This window comes from Rattus norvegicus, chromosome 10, assembly GCF_021556685.1.
Source record: "Rattus norvegicus strain SHRSP/BbbUtx chromosome 10, alternate assembly SHRSP_T2T, whole genome shotgun sequence".
In the NCBI taxonomy this organism is placed as follows: domain Eukaryota; kingdom Metazoa; phylum Chordata; class Mammalia; order Rodentia; family Muridae; genus Rattus; species Rattus norvegicus.
The window spans coordinates 77,417,997-77,442,555 of record NC_141543.1 but is presented as its reverse complement, the minus strand read 5'-3'; the positions used below and the strand labels follow the sequence as shown (position 1 = coordinate 77,442,555).

Below are 24,559 nucleotides of genomic sequence, written 5' to 3'. Positions count from 1 at the left end.
CAATTACTAAGCCAAACATTCAGTACATTCTATACTTTTGCTAGTATAGAGGTTAGCACTCCCTGGTTACTTGTGAAAACGTTCAGCTCAGCATCTCAGACTGACTGAATTATATGAATTTAGAAAATCCAGGGGGCTGGAGAGATGGCTCAGCGGTTAAGAGCACCGACTGCTCTTCCAGAGGTCCTGAGTTCAATTCCCAGCAACCACATGGTGGCTCACAACCATCTATAAAGAGATCCGATGCCCTCTTCTGGTGTGTCTGAAGACAGCTACAGTGTACTTATATATAATAAATGAATAAATTAAAAAAAAAGAAGAAAATCCATGGAGAAAATTAATTTTGTTTTGAGGTCTGATAAAATCCTGATAGAGCTCTAGTATATAACTTTAAAGTGGGGAGAAGTATCAAGCAATTTTAGGGCAGTAATAATACAGACGTGTAGTGGAATTTTTAGACTTTAGATATATCCAGTTTTACATTTGTCATTCTACATAATATTTCTTTGAAAAAAGAGTTAAGCTGGTGTGGTGATGTACTCCTGCCACTGAGGCAGGAGGCCTTAAATTCACGGACTGCCTAGGCTATATACATAGCATGACACTCTCAAAAAACAAATTAGCAGGGGGACATCTAACATATTTGGTTGGAAATATAAGAGTGCTAGTTTATGGGCTTATTTTTCTCTTTATTTAGGAAACTGGGAAGAATTGGTGAAGTATTTGCAGATGGCACGCAAGAAGGCCCGAGAGTCCTACGTGGAGACAGAATTGATATTTGCACTGGCTAAAACAAACCGTCTTGCAGAATTAGAAGAGTTCATCAATGGGCCAAATAATGCTCATATTCAGCAAGTGAGTTTCCTGTTTAAATTCCCTCCCCTCTCGTGTGTGTGTGTGTGTGTGTGTGTGTGTGTGTGTGTGTGTGTGTGTGTGTGCGCGCGCGCGCGCGCGTGTTTAGTGGGATGCTCGCATAAAAGTGCATATGAAGGCCAAGGGCAGGCTTTATTTTTATTCCTTAGAAACCATCCACTTAGAAAAAAACAACAGGGTCTCTTGTTGGCATGGGTCTAAGTAATTTGAGCTAGCTGGCCAGCAAGCACAAAAGACTGACCTACCACTCTGCTGGGATTCCAAGCACACACCACACCTGACTTTTTATGTGGGTCATGGATATTAACTCACATCCTATTGTTTACACGGCAAGTACTTTCCAACTGAGTTATCTTCCTACCTCCACATTTTAACACATGAAAATTCAATGAGCAGCTTACCACCCTGGCAGAATCAATGTGTTAGGACTATGAAATTAAACTGTTCTTAGGAGTGTGTATATGTTCATTCATTTTATTTGTAATTTTTGAGATGGAATTCCTCAGTGGCATGAAGGATGTGTCCTTAAACTTGGTAAACTGCGTCAACTTCTGGGTGCTGGATTACAGCATATGCATATCTTTTCCTTTGGTGTAAGATACAAATTTTGAAAAAGGATTGAGCTGACACCTGTATTTTACTGATCGTGGATTGCTTTTCCCCCCTAGGTTGGTGACCGTTGTTATGATGAGAAAATGTATGATGCTGCTAAGTTGTTGTACAATAATGTTTCTAACTTTGGACGTTTGGCGTCTACCCTGGTTCACCTTGGCGAGTATCAGGCAGCAGTTGATGGTGCTAGAAAAGCTAATAGTACTCGAACATGGAAAGAGGTAATCTAAACCCAGGTTCCAATCAGGAGTTAACGTTTTGTTTGAAAACTTTTTTCTACTGTTGAGTTGAAATAATTGCATTTATTTATATTTGAGTTCTCATAGTGGAAAATGTTTTTTCTAGGTCTGCTTTGCCTGTGTAGATGGGAAAGAGTTTCGCCTTGCTCAGATGTGTGGACTCCATATTGTTGTGCATGCAGATGAATTAGAGGAGCTTATCAACTACTATCAGGTAATGACACCAGACCTTTACATGAATTGAAACCTTTGTACGCATATTCTCTCTAATTGCATTTTTTCTTCGTATAGGATCGTGGATATTTTGAAGAACTCATCACCATGTTGGAGGCAGCCTTGGGACTAGAGCGAGCTCACATGGGAATGTTCACCGAGCTAGCAATTTTGTATTCTAAATTCAAGCCACAGAAAATGAGGGAACACCTAGAGTTGTTTTGGTCAAGAGTGAATATTCCTAAGGTAACCAGTCTTCACCACTGTGAGGCGACTCTAATAATTTAAAATACATTTTCCTTGTTAGGCTGATAGCAAGAGTCAGATTTACATCTAAAGCAACTGGTTTTGTCCTCAGGTGCTGAGAGCCGCAGAGCAAGCCCATCTTTGGGCAGAGCTGGTGTTTCTGTATGACAAGTATGAAGAGTATGATAATGCCATCATCACTATGATGAATCACCCCACCGACGCATGGAAGGAAGGGCAGTTCAAAGACATCATCACCAAGGTGGCTAACGTGGAACTGTACTACAAAGCAATCCAGTTCTACTTAGAATTCAAGCCCTTGTTGTTAAATGACTTGCTCATGGTGCTGTCTCCACGGTTGGATCATACTCGTGCAGTCAATTATTTCAGCAAGGTAACTTCTTGCCCTGAACTCTACAGTGAGGATTTTGACAGATTGGATAACAGTTCTCAGCTGTGGATATCTTTCTAACAAACTTTATTTTAAAGGTTAAACAGCTACCACTGGTGAAACCATATTTACGCTCAGTTCAGAACCACAACAACAAGTCCGTGAACGAATCCCTGAACAACCTCTTTATCACAGAGGAGGATTACCAGGTAAAGCCTTGGGTTCTGTAAACACTCAGCATCACACTCTGACAGGGTTAACTGACGGGGCTCTGTGGTAACAACCCCAGTTAGCCTTACATTTCTAAGTAGCAGGCACATCGATGCTTACGCCCTAAATTCAGCAAGGTTTTCGTGATGGGTAAGTGTTCGGTTTTATAATAAGTTCTACTCTTTGGGTTAGACACATTTTATATATGCTTTGATAAAACAGTTTAACATGTGGGTCCTTGCTCTCTTACATCCTTATTCCACATCCCAGAGACACTGATCTTTCAGTCTATAAACTTAACTGCTGTAAAGTGGACCTAACAATTTGTCACTTTTCTTTTTTTTTTTTTTTTTTTTTTTTTATAACTGTAGCCATTTTGGTTTTTTTTTTTTTTTTTTTTTTTTTTTTAGATTTATTTATTTATTATATATATATAAGTACACTGTAGCTGTCTTCAGATACACCAGAAGAGGGCATCGGATCTCTTTACAGATGGTTGTGAGCCACCATGTGGTTGCTGGGAATTGAACTCATGACCTCTGAAAGAGCAGTCGGGTGCTCTTAACTGCTGAGCCATCTCTCCAGCCCAATTTGTCACTTTTCTTACCTAATGTCTTATTATTTGTCATGTAAGTTTGCTTTTGTGAAAGATAACACATAAATAGAAACTGTCTAGGTTAATCTAATTGCATTTTTCCTTCACTTCTTGGTCTGACTGGGATTTACCTAGTAGCGCAGGCTTGCCTCCCAGGCAGGTGTCTGCTCAGCCTAAGTGTTTGAGGTATAGCTCTGTGTCAGCACACCTGGCTTAGCATGATTTTCCTTTAGGCTCAAAGTCTAGTCTATAAGGCTGAACAGTATGAATAGTTTGCTAACAGCATAAGTGCTTGTCTACATTACCTATTCATTAAGTTAGTATCAGTACTGGATATTTATATCTCAAAGAAAACTGCACCTTCGGAAGTTGTACTGTCCATTTGAACATCTTATTTATCAGTTTAGAAGTAGCTCCAAGAAGATTGATAACTGAATAGAGGTTACAGCTTCTGGAGTTTGGTGCTCGTGTCCTCTACGCTGTTACATTCGTGCTGCCATCTAACTGCTTCCATCAGAATGAGTTGTGGAGCGTAAGTGTTAAATGAGAGCCGATAGTTGACTTCTGAATGCCTTTGTCTCTCAAGGCTCTGCGAACATCAATAGATGCTTATGACAACTTTGACAACATCTCACTTGCTCAACGTTTGGAAAAACATGAACTCATTGAATTCAGAAGAATTGCTGCTTATCTCTTCAAAGGAAACAATCGCTGGAAACAGAGTGTGGAGCTGTGCAAGAAAGACAGCCTTTACAAGGTCGGTAACATGGGGTGTGCTGTTGGAGCAGTGGGAATTGGCAGTGTAACTCGCTTTTGTGAAGGTCGTTTTTAAGTCAGTGGATTGATGATGACGACGACGATGATGATGATTTTAACTTTCAGTGATGGTTTAAGTCAGCATGTGGGGTTAACCATTGTCTTTCATTGTTTCCTTCGAATAGGATGCAATGCAGTATGCCTCTGAATCGAAAGACACAGAATTGGCTGAAGAACTCCTGCAGTGGTTTCTGCAGGAAGAGAAGAGAGAATGCTTTGGAGCTTGTCTCTTCACCTGCTACGATCTTTTAAGGCCAGATGTTGTCCTGGAAACTGCATGGAGACATAATATCATGGATTTTGCCATGCCCTATTTCATCCAGGTCATGAAGGAGTATTTGACCAAGGTAAGGATGCTCAGAAGTGTATTCAGAGCTAAGAATCTTGAGGATATATAACATTCTACATGCATATTACTTTTCAATTTTTTCTCTAGTATAAATTATTTACTTGACCATAAAATGTTCCTATCATGGATTTTTTTTCTTAATAGCTGACAGGCGACATGATTAGGAAGGGAACTCAAGCTTTGTCAGTGTTTACTCTCTGTATTCTTAAAGTAAATAGTACTCTCTTTTAATATTTGAAATATTTTAAGATAGCATTTTGAAATTAATTGCTACAACTCAGATTTCCATGTATTCCAGATTTGTTTGGCTCCTGACTTCATGTCTTTGCCTGTTTCTCGTGCATTGTATTCTCAGCTCCCTAGTCATCAAAGATTTTTGATAATCAAATACATAATTTAAAATATTGTAGGAAGTTTGAAATTAACCATGTTTCCTAAATGTACATTAAATAAACTAAGGATTCAGCTACCTTACAAAGTTTACTGTTCATCTTTGCATCTCTTTTTGATGTGAGAATAGTTCTTGCTTTCCCGGAGTTAACTAGCTTTATGCATAGAAAATGTAAATGACTTTAAAAGATCCATTTTGCCAGAGTAAATCAAACTTGAAGTCTCTCTTGATTTCTTCAGCATGCCTGAGTACAGGGTGGGAACACTACTAACACCCGCCCCCATAGAGATGCCTTCCTTTGAAGACCACATAACTAGATACCTTGTGTTGCTCTTACAGTTTTTAAAGCAGTAATGTTTTATATGTAAGTTCAGTGTGATTAGAGCAGTTGCCACAGCTTAGCCACAGGTGAGAGAAGCTTCTTTTCTTACGCATAATGCCACCTTTGAGACCTGGCTGCTGTTAACCTAAATGCTGTCCATTTTACTAGCCATTAAGCTGCTTCCTTTCACACTGACTTAGCATAAATTCTTGTGCAGTGAGCTTTGAAGTTACACAGGATTCTAAGTCTTGCTTCCTGTACGCCCTAGACTTCCACTTGCTCCTCCCTTTTTTAGTGGTTACATATTTCTCCCCTGAACCTTTGTTGCTGATTCTACCTTTTTATGCTCAATATGGAATTTGATTTTTTTCTAAGCTGCACCTTCTGAATTCCTTTGCAGGTTGATGCAATAAAGGAAAAGGTGAAAGTTGATTCTTTTGCATCTTTAAGTCTGGAGGACTAAGTCTAAGGATTTGCATGATTTTTTTCCTTCCTTTTCTACACTGCTGCTGCTGCTTCCCCCTTCCCCCAATAAATTTTCACTAAGCCTCTGCAAGTCCCTTGAAACATAACTATAATAGAGCTGTAGGACATTAGTAGATGTTTGCTACTAATCGGCTAATAGGCTTTAGGAAGGGCAGGAGGCTAATCAGTAGTTGGTTCACAGTCTCTCTTTAATATATTATTAAAACTGAGCATGGTGAGTTTCAACATTAATTCCAAACTATCAGGAAATTTCTTTTCCCTGTCAGGGTATCTGGACCATACTAGGACTTTCTTAATATTTGAAATAAATCAAAACATCTTTTTTTATTTTGTGAGCTTGCCTGACAGTTGTTGAATTTATATCTGTATGTACATGCCCTAAGAGGCCTTTGGAGTTCTGTGGGGCTGTTTTTTTGTTTGTTTGTTTTCTGGGTTTTTTGTGGTATTGAAGGACTGTGATCCAGTTTCTGATCTCTTGATTCTTACTAATTTTTTTTTGCTGAAAGTAGATACAAGAGATACTAGCTGCTTCCGAAGAGACTTTCCTCATGTTTCTCCAGGTGTCCAGTTCTCATGGTGCTAGTCCATTTTTAAGAAGAGCCAAGATCTTTTCAGTCCTGAGAGAGCCAAGCTTGCTGCAACTGTTGCTAAGCAACATGGTTTATCTGTGTGTATAACAAGGCAACATTAACCCTTATCTGTAATCAGCACACCTTCAAAACTACCAAAATTTGCCGTCAAGTTGGTTCTTTGGCTCATTATCCAAGAATGCCAAATTAGCACCATTTGGTTGCTGCTTTCTCCATTGGCTTATCTCTTTCCCACTATAAATAAAATGAACGTTAAAACGTATTCCTGACGTAAGATTATGGCTAGAAAGCGATGGGGCTATAAAGGAGTGTTAAATTTTAAATGAATTTGGGTGGGGCCAATGCCTTGGGCTTATGTTGTTCAGACTGGAGTCACCACTGGAACTTAGGGCAAACCTGAGTAAATGCATTGTGTGTGAGACCCTTCAGCAGCTAGTAAGCAAGGCAGCTAGAAAGCGTGTGTGTGAAAAATGGGGAACTGAACTGCAGTGTTTGCGTTGTTTTAAATCAAGCATGTACAAGTCATTGCAATTACATCATACTACTCTGAAACATAGAGCATTGCTGTGGGCTGTGTGTGTTTCTTGAGAGCCTGTATGGCACCAGTCATCTTCAGATCTCACTTCTTGCTTCAGTACTTTTGCCTTTTTTTCATGCACACATACACCAAAATAACTGACTGCATGTTAACTTTTCCTCTGCAGCATATTGCAGTCTTTGTGGAAAAGCCTTTTGCATTTTAGTGGATTTTCAATATTACAGATGGAACTGATTTCAGTGACATGCTCATGTTAAATTTTTCTTTTTAAACCCAAGGATCAGAAACTTTTGTTACAGCTCTTAACAAAAGCTTGTGTTCATAAAATCTCCTCCCATTTTTCTTCTTTGTGTAATCTAAATTGGGCTTAAACCAAAAACTGGATGTTCTTGTGCCAGAGGCTATCCCATAATATAAAAACATCAGCATTTTTGCTTATGTTGGTGTTTCTCCTCTGGGATTTGTGCTCTTCTTCCTTCCTCCCTGCCTGTGTCAGTGACTGGGCAGTTAGATAATGCTGGCTCTTCTAGTCTCCCATGTGTTTCTGTATCAGACCTGTGTTGAACATTTAATCAGACATTAACTTTTGTATGTGTCTGTATACTTAAGATTTATTTTCCTTCAAAGTCTGGGGTTTTATTATAAAGTGCTGGGTTTTGTTTGTTTGTTTCATTTTTCTTCTATCTCTTTGGAGTTACTTATACATAGACATCCATGTGTTCCCTGTATAACCCCTCTGTAGGTCATTCTCACACACTAGCTAGGTCAGCAAACCAGGAGACCTCGATGGCAGAGCTGTGCTTTCAGTTCCAGAGATGGATAACGTTTGTTGTAAACTTGGATGCCAAATAGTGGGTATTTCACAAGACTACTACACTCCCTAGTAGTCTTTAATTTGATACTAAGACAATTTGTCACATATCATGTAGGCTGTAAAATTAAAAAACAGTATGTAAAAGCAAACCACTGCTTAGGGATACACAGTGGCCCTCTGTTGTTCCCCACCCCCACCCCAAAGCCCCCAAACTCCCAAACTGAACAAAGCAAACCCATTTTTCTAGGGTAGACAGACTACTGAAGCTTACTTCTCAAAACTCTTTGACAAGACTGGATTAGACCTAGATTGTCTTCACATGGAGTAATGAAAATGATAACATTGTCTGGGGCTGCTTAGCTGGGATATGTGCTTGCTGCTAAGCTTGACACTTGACTCTCTCCTTGGCATCCACACAGCAGGATGGGAAAACTTAACTTCTACAAATTGTCCCCTGACTTCCATACGCACATGCTTGTTGTCCCTTGCGCCCCAAAGTACATGTAATACTGTCCTAACCCTCTGCCTGTGTGTACACTCAAAGGCACTATTTTAAGTTTCCAGTAGAACCCGGGTACTGCTTTAACATTTTAGAAAAATGTAGTTTTTAACCCTTTTTCATGGACCAATATGTCTGCCCATGTCCTGCTCCTCCTCCCATTGTACTCACATTCTTAGCACACTTGGCCTTGAAAACAGCACATAGAACCCTTGAGATCTGAAGATTAGTTATAAACAGAACCAACTTCTAAATATAGTTTGAAATACAAATAAAGTACAGAGTCAGTGAGAGTGTACGCTATAGAAGATACAGGATGAATCATGATAGCCAGTAATTGACCCTGGAAACGGCAGCTTCTCTCAGCCTCATTTTCTAGAAGGAAACTCAAGGACTGATGAAGTGGTTTGTCCTCTTCCCCACTTAGCTCTTTTTTTTTTTTTTTTTTTTTTTCCCCAGAGCTGAGGACTGAACCCAGGGCCTTGGGCTTGCTAGGCAAGCGCTCTACCACTGAGCTAAATCCCCAACCCCCACTTAGCTCTTAAAAGGATCTGGGTAATACCACTCCTGTCTTTGACTCACACACTTAGACTGATATTATCTGATGTTGCCCACTTTGATTAGCTAGTATATAACAGCCATTTATTTCTTCAGCTTCATTAAAAGTAAAAGCTTTTCTCTCAAAGTTGGAGCCAACTCAGGCAGTCCTAGTTACTTCTTAGAGCCATTTACCATTAAGTTTTTGCATTTTGTCTCAGGCAGCTAAGGAAAATGATGTTCTACAGTAAGGGTGGATGTGGAGCTGCTTGAGACTTGAGTCTCGGTCTGTAAAATGTGAGGTCCAACAGGGGCTGTGCATAGTGAGCAGAGCAGCCTATTCTGCTTAGATTCTTACTGCAGCTGTTACACTCATTTCACTTTTTTGTAAACCTATTCTCCTGGGGAAGGAAGTATTATGTTCATGAACTCCTTGTCACCTCTGATAGTGCATTCCTCCATTTGAAAAGTGGTTCCTTTCCACTTTGTCCTTGCTCAGGCTGCATCCTAGCATGAACAGCCTTAGCCTGGCGTGAGCTGCTATAACATTTATAAACCCCCCTTCCTGAGGGTTTATAATACAGTGCTGAGAAACACCGTGACTGAAGTCTGAATACTGACATTGAATCTGAGGGCTGAGAAGGTTCCTGCAGTCTGTTTTATTTTGACAGAATTTAACATACTAAGGCTTTTCCACTCTCTGCCATAAACCTAAGTTTGTAATGCTTTTGAGGTTCTAACATGACTTGTTTTTCTTTAGGTGGATAAATTAGATGCTTCGGAGTCACTGAGAAAAGAAGAAGAACAAGCTACAGAGACACAGCCCATTGTTTATGGTAATCTGCCTCTTATGTTCAAAGGGCTGCATTAGACCTTCTGCCATGTAGCAAGCTTTGAGAGGGGCAAAACATTTGCTGAGTTAAGGAATAATTCTCCCAGCTGTTCACATTCTCTCTTGAGCACCATTTAAAACTCATTCTTATGGTATCCACTCTGATGATCTTCCATGCATAGAGTCTCTCAAAAGTAGTTATTAAAGGTGGCCTAGGCTTTCTTGTTGCCTGATTGATGACTGATCTATTCATTCCTAAGTGGCTAAGAAAGAATTCAATTTTGGAAGAATCAATGTAGCAAGGCTGTCTTCAGTGTGCCTTGCCTAGAGAGTGCATCCTAACTCTAAATGTTACTAGGACAGAGAGTGGGGGTTAAGTTTCCATTTGATAACTTTCCAGAGAGAGAGAGAGCTTCCAAACCCTAAAGCAATCATTTAAAGCAGTCTGACTTCCTACACTAGCCAGTGTGGGCTACTTAACCCTTTGCATCTCACATTTAATGAGCATTGGATTTGAGGAGTATGATTAAAAGTTTTATAACCCGGTTTTCTTTGGAAGGAAGTATAAAATTAGGACCATTTTGTCTCAGGCAACAAAGGAAAATGATAGTACATGAGTCTTTATTTCTGCAGATAAACTGGGGGGACTTAGGGGACAGGGTAGACCTAAAGTACATGAGCTTTGACATATGTGAAATAGGGAAAAGATAGCTGTTTTTTTTTACCAGGTATTCATGGCCTGCTGGGCTTTCATGGAGTTTTAAGTAGGGAGTTGAAATAGAGTTAGTTTTTTCAATAGTCCAGAGGTGATTCTTTGGTAAAGCAGTTTCCATACTTGCTTACTAAATAAAATTTTGGTTGTGCTACAAGAAGGGGACGCAGGGAACCAGTTGTGCTGGGAGTGCAGTGGCTTCCATTCCAGTGGGAGATGATGTGTAGGAATAAGGAGGTATTGTGTTTCTCTCTCTAAAAGTTCTTTACGTGTCATGTTTTCTTTATGTGGTCAGCACCTATTTCAGCTTCATCAGCAAGTATTTGATAGAAGGTATATACGTTCTTGTGTTTTCATACCTAATGCATTGCCTATCTTAGTGCATATTTGAATGTGGTTTTTTTATTGCTGTCTCTAAATTAGCGCTGGATTCTTTGCTAGAACCGTATAAGGTTTCATTTTGATTCAGATGTTTAGAATCAGATATTTAAATTAACTTTAACAACTTGTAAAGTTTTCCTGTGCTAAAATTTTAGTCACTAAATGTAATGTGTATTATGTGATAGGCTTGTTGGCAGATGTATGGCCTGATAATGTCAAATGTGCATGTGTTACTGCTTTAAATATAGGATGTTGTGGCCCTCAGCCCTGCTCTGTTGGCTTTTTTAAGACAGGAACCTTCTCAGGGCAAGACTGTACTCCAAATTGAGACAGTCAAAAGTGCCTACACACAACTTAGTGAATTGTGAGTGTGCTGCTGGAGTGGGAAAGAGGATACTGCTAACTCTGGTGCTAACAGATTCTCCTCCTCTTTGTCACTTTAGGTCAGCCCCAGCTGATGCTAACAGCCGGACCCAGTGTGGCAGTCCCTCCCCAGGCACCTTTTGGTTATGGTTATACTGCACCACCATATGGGCAGCCACAGCCTGGCTTTGGGTACAGCATGTGAGACGGAAGCTGATCCCGTAGTCTCCTATTTTCATACTGAAGCATCGTCCACCCACTTCTCAGTTTATAAACGGGAAACAGGCAACGTGTTCTTGTAACCTTTACTTCATGAAGGACTACTTTTTTGTTCTAACTATAGACTCGGATCGCCTATGTTAAAACTTTATTTTCACATTCCGCATCATTAGACCTTCTTTTCAAAGGGGAATAGTACTCACGTGGGCTTTTTCTCCCCCTCATTCTTTGAAGAACTGCTTACTATTCAATCTATTGTGAAGAACCTGATTTGCACTCTGTAGTGTTTAAAGAAACAAAGAAACTCTAATATTGAATCTCTTAAATTTAGTGTATGTAAACAGCTTTCACTATGTATTGTCTAAATGCATTTAATTCTCTTTTATTCAAAGAAAAGTTAACGTGAAAATACTGCTATGTGACCATGCAAGACTGTCAGAGCCAACAAAGACAACACTAATCAGCATATCTTACATTGGATCACAGCGCTCTCCAAATTATTTGAAAATGCATACAGACAACTTGCCTGATTTTTTTTTTTTTTAAAACGAGTATCACAGGCCCTGTAACCTATGCAGGTTTCCCCATTATGCATATAGAAAATGCTAGTGTGTTGCTCACTTCATGTGTAACAGGTGCCCTCATGTTGTGCTGTATCCTGTGCTTTTTCTGTGGGACCATTCCATTCAGGAACAAAGAGCACCATGACTGCACACGTGTGTATTTACTAACCCTTCCCTGAGGTGTGTGTATGTTGGATATTGTGGTGTTTTAGATCACTGAGTGTACAGAAGAGAGAATTCAAACAAGATATTGCTGTTCTTCAGTTTTGTTTGTGGAATTTGAAATTACTCCAATTTAAAATAAATTACTGGACTGTGGAAATAACATGTAGAATTGCAGTTTTAATTAAATACATCTCAAACCAGAAGAATGGTGGTTTTCATAGTTTCTACTGGCTACTGCTGGAGCATCACAGAGAGGCATAGAGGGTGAAGAAGACATGCATTATGGTATTACATTCCTCCAGTTATGAGAGATTGTGCAGCCGTCACTGAATAATGTGCCCCTCACATCTCCCAACATTTTAACCTAGTAGCACTCGGGTTTTAAGCATTTCCCCTAACTAAATAAGTTATAGGTGTTATATTGACTTGAAATAAAGGTGTATTTTTTTTTAAAGTAGCTAGCATGGTATTTCTTTTCAACTTGAAAGGCTCCAAATTTAAGTTTTTGCCATGGCCGAGGATATTGACTTTCCTTCAGCACGACTGAATCCTCTATAGTTAGAGTGAGCTGCCTAGCTTATATCTACAACTCAGGCAGATTAGCATAGGCTTCATATACACACCCTTTGCAAATTAGGATCACTGTTAAAGTCAGTTTTCATTTGTCATAGTGAAAACGTGGGCTCTCAGGCCAAAGCTGCCCTGTGTTCCGAGATCTCTACCTACTCTCATCAGAAGAAATCAAGAGATAATCAGTTCATTCTTGACTTCCTGTACTTATGATGCTCCTTTCCCTTCCTTAATAGAAGCAAATTGAAATATCGTATTTTATGGGTATGGGTGTTTTGCCTGTGTATATGTCTGTGGACTACGTGCACACGGTGCCCTCAGAAGCCAGGAGGGGCTCAGAATCCTCTAGGATGGGAGTTCAGTTACCCCGTGGGTACTAGGAATTAAACCTAGTCCTTTGGAAGAGCAGTCAGTGCTCTTAAACACTGAGCTGTTTCTCCAGTCCTACTCTTTCTTATTGTTTCCTTGAGGATTTTTCCCAACAAAAATTCATCATGTACTGTTGTCCTATGATGCCAAGTTGCTACTTAAACCATCCATATTGAACGAGTCAGCAGGCTGCTGAATTGTTTCTTCTCTATATATCAAGTACTTTCAGAATTATTACGCAGATTAGTTTATTATCATATGTGTATGGATGTTTATGTGTCTGCACATCATATTTGTGCCTGTGGATATAGTAGACCATTGCTCCATTCTTTCCAGTCTGTTGGTTTTTTTATTCAGAATTTCTGTATAGTCATTCCAGGCTGGCCTTTCTTGGACTTGAGATTCTTTTATTCTCCCCTCAGCCTCCTGCATGAGGGAATTATAAGTATGCACCATCTGTCAGGTTATCTTTAAATCACAAAATGCCTAGTCAAGGATTGGGCTGTGGTCATCATAATCCACCAAAGTGAATGGTAAGGGAGTTGGTAATTATTACTCTTGAGTTTATCACTGTGGTAGGTTCTAGACTAGGAAACTGAAAACTACTGTACTAACTAGTATAAATGTTGCTTGATCCAAGGGGAAATGGGAGAGGGAAATTCATGTGGCAAAGCTGTATGATTTAGTGATATATAAAAATAGCCCCTACATGAAAAATCCGTGGTTAACAACCATTTCAACATGACCATCTTAGTGTAACAAGTACCACTTCTTGGTCTTTCTCTAGTGCAGCCATGATCTCACTCTGAGCCTCAATTGCCAAACTACTGAAGAGGTGTTTAGTTGGTCATTTCTGTCAGTGACAGTAATAAAAACAAGAAAAGCTTTGTATATTGATACATAAAACGTTTCGCTTTATGGAACAAGAGCCCTTGCCCAGCATGTGAGGCATGAAGCTGGATCTCCAGCACTGTTGGGTTTCTTTGTTTTATGATCCGATTCTAGTACCTTGCACACTTCCAGTTATTTTCCTTAAAGTGGCTGGTTACATTAGTATTTGAGGAAATGTCTACCAAACACTCAGGTTTGGAGCAGTTTATAGTCCTTTTGTCTTGTTCTGGAAACAAGAATCTCAGTGTTGACCTGGAACTTACAGAAATCAATGGAATGAGCCACACCTTGCCTTTATGGGGTAGTTGGTTTTTGAATGTGTATTTTTTGATTAGGTGGACTCATGTGAGAGCTTCCACTTTGTGGGCTCCAGAGATCAAACTCAGATTGTCAGCCTTTACCCACTGAGCCAACTCAATAGCCCTAATTTAATTTAATTTGTTTAAGCTTTATTTTTAATAATCCATGTGTTAACATACTTATGTAGGTAGGTATGCTAACATGAATGTTGATGCCTGTGGAGGAGGCCTTAAAAGTGATGGATCCTCTGAAACAGGTAGTCATGATTCAGAAACCAAATGTGGATTTTCTGTAAAATTTTAACTGCAGCGCCATCTCTCCAGACTCCTGTTTCAGTTCTTATAAGGTAAAAATGCTCTATGAAATGAACTGAGCTCACAAACCAGACACCAGCCATTTAGACAAAGACATGTGAACACAAATAGTCATGGGTAAAAAATGTTTTTAGTCATTTTTTTATTTGCTGAGAATTTCAGTCAAGTATACAATGTACTGACCCTAGCACCCCAACCCTCATCTCCCTCTCAGGTTAATCACTTTTTCATAACAGTGCACCGAGTTCAATCAATGCTGACATTGTGTGAAAGCATGTTGGGCCATCTACAGGAGTGTGGGCCACCTACCAATGAGGACTTCCCTGAAAAAAACTTTCTACTGCCCAGCTTTCAGTTCCCAAAGCCCCTCCCCTACATATGCTAAGAAAGAAAAATACTGCTCTCTTTAATTGCTTCATCAGGACAAGTGAAACTTGACTGTGAATGTGGGGCTGTGAAGGCTATGATGGTCGCTTGTTCATGTAGATCACCAGTAGGAACACACCAGAGAAAATGCCTTTCATTCAAGCTAATGAAAACAAGTTATGTAGCGAGTATGCTTTGAGAGCTACTCGGTAAGTCCTACGAAGTATATAACAAGAATAGGTGAACCAGAAAAATGCCGTGACTTGTCACCAGAATTAGCAATTTTTATTGTGTCCTTGTAGGTAAGCCCGAGCTTATTACAGGTCCTTGAATCAGCCACCCCCGGCATCCTGATGGGAATCTAGTCTTTTAGTGTGGGAGCATTTGTCTGCAGCAAGCCTCATAAATAACCTGAGTCCTAATCACGTATTAAGGTTAAGTTCACCTCAGTTACTTGTGGTTGCATCACTTGACTCCTGTATAAACATTCTGTCTAGAAACTGTTGCTACTGTGGCATCACTCAGTGTTGTGATTGCTCCTGTACCATTCATGCTTCTGTATGATAAAAATGCACCAAGCATTTAACTTGGTGACTGCCTACAGCTGTCTTCATCATTCTACCTAGTTCCCACTTACGGTCTTACTCTCCTTAACATCATTATAGTTATAAAGGATATAATGAACTTACAAATCACTGTCAACCTTCTAGAACTATCAAGAAAAATGAATTCTAACAAGACTGTCAAGAAAGCTTTATGTAGACAGACATGCCAGTGCGCGTTTTTAATCCTGGCACTGGGAGGCAGAGGTAGGAGCACCTCTGAGTTTAGATCAGCCTACTCCATAGTGAGTTCCAGGCTCAGGGATACAGTGAGAAAAAGTGCCCTTAAATAATAAAATTCCCAGGAGAAACTGATTGGACACAACTTCAGTCCCTTAGTTCCCCTAAATTCTCAAAGTTCACTTCACAAACTCATTGGTTTCACTGGTTAAGTACAGGAATTTTCATAGTTTATGAATTAGAATCACTGTGAAGTATCTTGGACCAAGTGGATCAGAAGAAATAAGCATCAAAATGCCACAAGATCTTAAAATTTCAACTATTCAGTAGAAATGAATTTCGAGAGTAGCTGGGTATGATGGCTCATTCTTTCAATCCCAACAGGTGGGAGGTCAAGGCAGGAGAAATACCAGAAGTTCAAGATTAGCCTGGTATGAGGCCACCTAAAAAACACCCAGCTAGTTAAAGCTGCAATCAGAATTGCACAGTGGGTCTAGGCAATGGTCTGTTAATAATCAAAAGAGGTTATCGGTCATTCTAAAAGCAGCAGAAAAAATTGCAATAACTGTACATGGGAAGTGTAGCTTCCTTTCACCCAGCAGCATCATGAACACTGTCTCGCTTCCAGTCTGTTTTAGACCCGATCACTCTGCAGGAGCATCTAGGGAATGCATAGTTAGTCTTGAGACTTACTTTGTATTCTTTGCATTTATGAGGGCTTGCCTGCATGTCTATGGATGCTGTGTATGCTTGGTGATTGAGTTTTGGATTTCCTGGAACTGGATCTGGATGGTTGTAAACTGACATCCGGATACTGGAAACTGAACCTGCACCATCCTTTGCAAGAAGAACAAGTGTTCTTAATCACTGAGGCATTTCTCTACCACTTCAATAGTATTTTTTTTCTAAAAATTTTTTATAAAGATTTATCTATTTATCTATAAAGATTTATCTATATAAGTACACAGTAGCTGGCGTCAGACACACCAGAAGAGGGCATCAGATCCCATTATAGATGATTTTAAGCCATCATGTGGTTGCTGGGATTTGAACTCAGGACCTCTGGAAGAGCAGTCAGTGCTTTTAACCACTGAGCCATCTCTCCAGCCTTCAATAGTATTTTAAGCTCAAGATATTAATGGTCCAGTATATGACAGAGAAACATGGGAACAGATTTTAAAGTGGGGATAAGAATTACGCATTTATTGTTACTGAGAGGCTCCATAGTCTTTGGACAGAATCACCATCAAGCAAAAGCTTATCTAGTAAAGTTTTAGGTGGCCAGTAACTTCATCAATTAGTTCTACTGGTCCTGGCCCAATTCCCAGGACAGTTCGAGAGCCTGGTTCAATCTGAGTACGTCCGGCATCTTGGATTAAACTTACAGTCAATCCCAAGGCTTTTGCATGGGTGAGTAATTGAATGAGGGAATCTTCATCTGGAGCTTTGACCACCACTTTGGGCTGGCCACAGTATTCCCACTCTTTGAGCACCTGAGGGTTTCTCCTTTGAATCTGCTTGTAGGCAGAGACCGCAGCATGGGAACACTGGGCAGCGACCTTTCCTTTCCCCATCTTTAAGTCAGTTCGAACCACAAGAATCATTTTGTATTCCCCACTCTCTCCCAAGATGCTTGCTTCGGTTCCCATCTCTGTGTCTCGGTTTGTCTCGCTTGTTGAGTTCTGGGGGAAGATTCCAAGGTGGCTCCGGAGGCCCCAGCCCAGGCACATGCCACAAGCAACTCCAGCAGCCAAGCTGAGTGTACCAGGATGAACCAAATACTCCATTGTCAACAACTTGGAAAGCATCTTAGGAGAAAAGAAGAACGGTATTATCTAGAACTGAAGTCTCACACTTCAGATAAGTCACCCACACGCGGTAAGCAGTACTTTTGAACCAAAGTAAGTCATGCAGAGGAAAGGCAAGGCATTCTGGATCCCACGCATAGACCCTGCTTCCATTCATCCCCGAGTACTAGTTGATTCAAAGACCCATATGAAATAGTTTTGTTCATTCTGAACAGTCAGCAAAATCTCTTCAGTTAAAAACCCCACTATACTATTCAGTCTTAAAATGTGAAGTATCCGGAGTAGGGTTCTTAAATTCAATTGCGTTTTCTAGAAGTGTAACTATCCTACAGGCATTCCTCTTCCCTCCCTCTACAGGGTTCTACTCTTCATTCCACCATGTCTTGCAACCCAGACAGGCCCTGAACTTAAACAGTCCTCTGGCCTCAATCTTCCAATGCTGGGATTACAGGAGTGAGCAACAAGCCTGGCTTAGATTCCTTTAAGTCACCAGTTTCTTCCTCTAGTGTAGTGTCCAAGTATTTATATCATGAAGCCACCATTTTTACATTGCTTAAGCGACACCCTGGGAACTAAGCAATGTACAACCTAGGTGGAATGGATGGAAACTCTTATTTTATCAAAAATTTCCCTTTTATTATTCATAAAATAAAGACATGTTAACACATGCCAAATATTATACATTGATTATACATTACCAAAGATTTTCACTTGAGGATAGTATAGCAGTATAAATTCATTCATTCTTTCTTTCTAAAAGATTTTTATTTATTTTATGTATGTGAGTACACTGTAGCTGTCTTAGACACACCAGATCCTATTACAGATGGTTGTGAGCCACCATGTGGTTGCTGGGATTTGAACTCAGGACTCTGGAAGAGTAGCCAGTGCTCTTAACCACTGAGCTATCCTTCCAGCCCATATTATTTCTTAAAAAATAATTCAAAGCCGGGTGTTGGCAGTGGTATACACCACACTGTTAATCCCAGCAGCTGAGTGGATCTGAGTTTGAAGCCAGCCTGGTCTACAGAATGAGTTCCAGGGCAGCTAGAGCTACACTGAGAAACCCTGTCAGAAAAACAAAAATGAACAAGCCAAAAAAATGTAATCCACATACATGGCACTCATACTATCAAATGTAAATTTTTTAAAAAATAATTTTTCTAGATAAGATTTGTCTTTATAACCCTGGCTGTCCTGGAACTCGCTCTGTAGACCAGGCTGGCCTCGAACTCAGAGATCTGTCTGCCTCTGCTTTCAGAGAGTTGGGATTAAAGGCATGCACCACTACTGCCTGGAGATATTCATACTCTTAAATTATACCATTCTGGATTTTTTTTTTCTTTTTTTCAGAGCTGGGGACCAAACCCAGGGCCTTGTGCTTGCTAGGCAAGCATTCTACCATTGAGCTAAATCCCCAGCCCCACCATTCTGGATTTTTAAATTTTGCTTTGTTCTTTGATTGTTTTGTGAGATAGTCTCACTCTATAGCCCAAGCTGACCTCATATCTGTATGTCTCCTGCCTCAGCCTCTTACTGCTGACATGTTGTTGGGCTAATATATCCTTGTCTATTTCCAAGCAACTAAAGTGCAAGCAGTTGAGTCAGTGGGAATCCAGCAAGCTGAGGAGCTTCTGCCCAGCACAGGGGCCCACTAGATAACAGGGCACTTTACAGAAGTAAGTTTTGTAGGGCAATGGAGTTTGATCCAGGTCCTCACCCAGGCTAAATAGGTGTTCTACCACCAAGCCATGTGCCCAGCTTGCTTGCTTTTTACCTTTTATTTCGTAACAAGATCTCACTACATTGCCCAGGCTAGCTCTGAACCTCTTTCTACCTCTCCTTCTCACATAGCGGGGATCACAAACCTGGCACCAGGCTACTGAAGCAACTAAAACTTCTTGGCAGGTATATTGGGCAGAGCATTAATACTCCACTAGACTGTATTCCTATAGCACTTGGTCTGAAGAATATTTTGAGTTGAGCAATGTTAGCTTCAGTCCAGGGCTTTTTTCTTTATGAGACAGGATTTCATTATGTAAACCAGGCTGGCTTCATATTATAATTCTTTTGCGTTAGCCCCGGGCCTCCCTGGTAGGGGCTACAGGCACGTCCCATCACAACTGGTTCTATATAGTTTGGTTGTTTGTTGCCATGGTAGTTTTTGAAAGTGGGCCTAACATAGGTCAGAACTCCCTAGGAAGCCAAAGCTGACCAAACTGCTTATCTTCCTGCCTCTACCTCCCAGGCGCATGTGGTGCTGGGAATTAAACCCAGCATTTCATGCACACTAGACAAATATTCTACCAAACCATCAATTACAGTTCTTAGTCACTATACAGATAAATACCATAAACTCATTTACAGAACAGGTAGGCACATGAACTATATAGTTCAAAACCAGGACAAAGTTTATAGTAGAAACTTTCTACGGTTCAGCTATCTATTTAAACCCGAGTGAATTAGTAAATACAAGCATGCAAGTGTCGGTATATGGGCTTTGATTATTTATATGATCATATGATGTAAGAGATCATTTTATAATACAAAGACTCTGATCTGGATGTAGGATTATTTAAAGCATGAATATTTCCTCAAGGATACCAGCCACACAGGAGTGTGCTGGAGTCCTAGGAAGATAGTAACAATGCATCAAGCTCCTGAAAAAGAGGAAGCATCAAATGATGGCTGTGTGATTAGACTTGGTCAGAGGCAGAGACCTGTCAGAGGGCTGAAGCAAATGCAAATGAGTAGACAAAAGCCTGACTTTTCTATTAGAGAATCTAGGAAAATCAGAGAAAGATATAGAAATGTGTATATAAAAAAATGCACACAACTTAGCTAGAATATATCTTTAGTGATTGAAGCAGAAACTAAAAACTGTATGCCCCTTATTTTCTTAATGACAAATAAAACAAAGGTTTGGGATAGCTATTAAGGTGAATGAAGAAGAGCATGTCTACCAGAACTGTGAAGTATTTAGGCCTGGGAACTCATGCCCTAAACATACAACTCTATAGATTTCCCAAGAAGGATCCACCTCAGTCTAGGAATAACAGGTGTCTATGATGGATAAAAATGGACACCAAGATAGAAAGGAACTGGTAAGGGAATGTTTGAAAGCTACGGTGTATGTGTATGTGTGTAGCACATTTACACAAACACAGATAAAATGTGTGGAGGTCAGGACACTTCTCTGTGAATGTGTTTTCTTCTACCGTGTGGGCCCGGGGATTAAATTTAGGTTTGCAGGCTTGTCTTTACCTGGTGAGGAGGCAGTTCACTGAGCCCCTTCTCTCCTCACTCCTCTCTCTTTCCCTCCCTCCCTGTATTCTAGGGGTAGACTTCAGAGTAGTGGTTTTCAACCTTCCTAATGCTGTAAATTCAATACAGTTCCTCATTTTGTAGAGACCCCAACTATAAAATTATCTCATTTTATCTCATAACTGTAAATATCTGATATACAGAATATTTGATATACGACTATGTGAAGGGGTCACAACCCACAGGTTGAGTACCACTGCTCTAGAACCTCCTGCATGTTAGGCAAGGACTCTGAGTCTGATTCTTGCCTCTTTTTAGCCTGCATCTTGCTAGGTTGCCTGGGCTGCTCGTGTCATGATCCTTTTGACCCAGCCTTCCCATGAGCTGGGACTCCAGGTATGTATCCTGAAACTAATCTCCTTTTTCATAGTCTTTTCAAAGTACATACTGTCTGAAGATTTTAATGAATAAATCATTCAACATCCAAAATGAAGGATGGGGGAACAGAGAAACTAAGACCAAGAGAAGTCCAATACAACCAATGTTTGGTAGCTGCTCACCAGGTAGAATTAGGAGCACTCATAATTTCTAAGTTGTAAAATAAGCAAATACCCACATACCAGAGTTGGGGAAAGTTAACATCTCTACGTAGTGTCTACTACAGGATGGGTAGTATACTGGTCTATCCAAAGTGCTGAAGAACCAGACAAGCCGTGTCATTGCCACCACAGTTCTTTCTTTTTGTGTTTCATTCTTGAGTTTTGTGCACCAATTCCTGGTGACTTTTAAAACTTTAAACCTAACTTTAAACCTTCCTCTGAATTATTTAACCCAACTTCCACCAATGCTAGCTTTACCTCTCACAGTTTATAGTCTCCTAAGCAAAACTACCTGCTATTTGCCTGGATAGTATTAGACACACTTACATAGTTGGCCCTTCTCTCTATACCTATGCTGTTCAATATCGTAGCCATTCGTGCCATAGACGTATGGCTAGATATTCAGTTCTAAGCTTAGGCTGCATAAGCCAAGTGCTCAATTTCAAAGTGGCTAATGACCACTCTGTCCAACTGCTAGAAAGGACATTGCCATCACTGAAGAAAGCTATAAGCCAGGCATACTGATGCAACTTTGTAAGAGCCTCATGTGTGTTTGGGGCCAGGTATGAGCTACAAGAGAGTAACTCTGCTCCGAAGAAGGATGGAGAATGGAACCACACGGGGACAGCACTGGTGTATCAGCTCTTCTCCAGTTTCACCAACCAACCAACCAGCCAGCCAGCCAGCCAGCCAGCCAGCCAACCAGCCAGCCAGTAATCTCTGAAGACTGACTGTGCTCTCTAAACAAAGATGAAGTCTTCCTGCTTCTAGCTGAAGTTAAAGGCAATAAAGTCTGTCAGGTTGTCAGTTGTGAGGAAATAGACACCCTGTTACTCTCAGGAGTTCCTTTAATCTTTTAGGTACCTCAATGCAAGTAAAATTGGCATTTGTGGTTTCAACACAAAGAATTTCAGGAAGCAGTTGGGATTTTATTAACTATAGATTTTAAGCTTGGGGGTTAGGAGAAAAAAAAATAAATACTTGGAAAAACAGATAAACTGAACTTCTTCCCTTAAGATATAACCAAGCATGTGCTCAAGAAAGAGTCTCAGAAATCAAGACAGTCCCAAGCATGGGCCTGGGTTCCTCAAGAGAGGGTCACAACTGTCTTAGCATTAGACATAGATCATTTTGGGGGTTCCCAAGTAACATCTGAAAGGGTAGCAGCCAAGAAACATTTTTTTTCACTCTTTCCTCACTCTTTTTGGACACAAGGTGTCTTGGTTGGAATTATAATCCAGCAATAAAAAATCGGAAGTCACTAGGGTTGCATAAGGGTCTTTTTTTTTTCTTTTTTCGGAGCTGGGGACCGAACCCAGGGCTAGGCAAGTGCTCTACCACTGAGCTAAATCCCCAACCCTCGCACAAGGGTCTTAGGACATGGTCCTTTCCCTTTAAATAGGGTTTCCCGTGAGATTCCTAGACAACTGCTGGGAGGAGACATAGGCCTTAAGCAATTGTTCATTGTTAGCATTCTTTTTTCCCCCACAAGTGACATGCTTCTAACACCAGAGGAAGGGGTTGCTCCCTCTTTCCATGTCCTCACTAATTTTCTTTCTATCCTGTGTAGAGGGAATATCCTGTGTATTGTATGGACGCACCATTTATCTATCAAGAAACAAACAAACAAACAAACAAACTATGGACTATAGGAAAGGGTAGAATAGAGGCAGGAAGAATCTGGAATAGAGCCAGGTACAGGAGAGTCACCTAGGAAGATGCGACGAGACGGACCCACGGTACCCAAGCACAGGTAACCAGCCATGTGGCAGAACGTAGATTAGAATAATAGACTAGGTTATAATAAAGTTATTATCTAGTCAGAGAAGAGCTTAGCTATATGGCCAAGGTATTTGTAAATATACTTTGAATCTGGGTTTTATTTCTGGGATCATGGGGCTGGAAGAATTGGGACTCTACTTCTACATCCTGCATCAAGATGAGCCATCTCATATATTCCCAAATCACCATCTGTACCGGATGCTTCGGTCCAAACATGAGCCCAAGCTTTCTGCTAGGTTCACCACTTGGATCTCTTATATTTGTTTTGATGGAGTTCATTTTCACCAAACCTAGGCGATGATCATTCCATTTTTTTGGTGGTGTTAATGAAAGCCTGTCCTCTCCCTCCTATATCCCACGATCATCAGTCAGCAAATCCTGTCGTACTTATTGTTCTGTGTCCATCCCCACTATCTCCACCTACAGGGTCCCAATTATTTCTTACTCAAAATTTCCAAATTAGCTTTGCTAACTCCATCTTTGAGGGAGGTTGTTAAGGGAGGGACATCCCAAGACTACACTAGGCACCTTAGCAAGACTCTGTTTCAAAATTCAAAGTTAAAAACAAAACAAAACACTTCGATAACTGCGGTATGGAGACCGGCCAGCCTGTGTCCATCATATCTTAGGCTTGAAAGTCATCTTATAGTAAAAACAAACTAGATTCATTTCTGTTTATGATTAAATTTGTTTGTCAAGGATTGGGTTATGCCCTACCGGTAACCTTAACTACAAATGGTTCTGAACTGCCTTTTCCTGGAAACGATAACTATGCCTTTTTTTCCAAAGACTATTTATTGACCACCTTACAACCATGTCTTACTTTAGGGGTTGTTATGACCAACCTGTTACGTTTATGTTCAGCTGCTGTAACACTGCCTACATGCCTGCCAAATCCCCCATTTGGAAACCCCCTACTCCTGAACTATAAAAACTCTTATCTGTCCCCTGTCCAATGCTGATCTCTTGAACACTGCCTTTTGGGAGAAATAGTCGGTGTACACAAATAAAAGAAAGTTTGCTTTAATTAATTTGGCCATGATTTGGGTCAGTGACTTGGAATTAACAACAGCTTCAAGGTAGAGCGCTTGCCCATCGTGCACAATGTACATGCACGGAATTACCAATACATAAAAATACTTCTGAATCCATCTTTAGCACTCTTTTCCTTTCCAAGCTGGTCTCAACAACTCGAAAACGGGTATTTAGTTTAATATTTATAGTGTGAGGTCTGTTCTCCATTTTTTTCACGCTAGGGCAGCGTATCAATGCCACCTATATGAGGAAGCCTGCTAGAGACTAAAATTCTGGGTTCTATCTTGGTTTCTTCTTCCAAAGGTTACAAAGGCTTGCAGACTAGGCAAGAAAGGCATGCGGCGGCCACCGGGCGGAAGACAGTTTATGAAGCAGCTGAAAGGAGGCAGACTGGGATAAAATAGTAAAAAACTTTTCAGTAGAGACAGAAAGAACTACACTCTTCTCCATCGTCCAAGAAGGAGTCGAGACTTACCTGAAGCTTCTCGCTCACCTCGTAGTTCTCCACTCCCGTACAAAGAAC

The 24,559-nt window shown here is 40.4% G+C and overlaps 2 protein-coding genes across 4 annotated transcripts in view; one reads left to right on the top strand and one right to left on the bottom strand.

Moving 5' to 3' along the window:
• The window catches only part of Cltc (clathrin heavy chain), a 55,580-nt gene extending 43,421 nt beyond the window's left edge, over positions 1-12,159 (top strand). The window contains exons 22-32 of one of the 3 annotated variants that reach the window (XM_087573831.1): positions 698-855; positions 1,542-1,706; positions 1,831-1,938; positions 2,016-2,183; positions 2,296-2,577; positions 2,673-2,783; positions 3,966-4,136; positions 4,321-4,542; positions 5,658-5,678; positions 9,482-9,557; positions 11,090-12,159. In XM_087573831.1, coding sequence (XP_087429957.1) covers positions 698-855; positions 1,542-1,706; positions 1,831-1,938; positions 2,016-2,183; positions 2,296-2,577; positions 2,673-2,783; positions 3,966-4,136; positions 4,321-4,542; positions 5,658-5,678; positions 9,482-9,557; positions 11,090-11,214 — 1,607 coding nt within the window. In that variant the 3' untranslated portion in view covers positions 11,215-12,159. 3 annotated transcript variants of the gene reach the window in all.
• Positions 12,160-14,525: 2,366 nt separating this feature from the next.
• On the bottom strand, positions 14,526-24,543 carry Ptrh2 (peptidyl-tRNA hydrolase 2). The gene is given in 2 exon segments (NM_001013860.2): positions 14,526-17,356; positions 24,512-24,543. A coding segment is annotated over 1 exon segment (546 nt). The 5' UTR covers positions 24,512-24,543; the 3' UTR covers positions 14,526-16,810.
• Between the last annotated feature and the right edge of the window lie 16 nt (positions 24,544-24,559).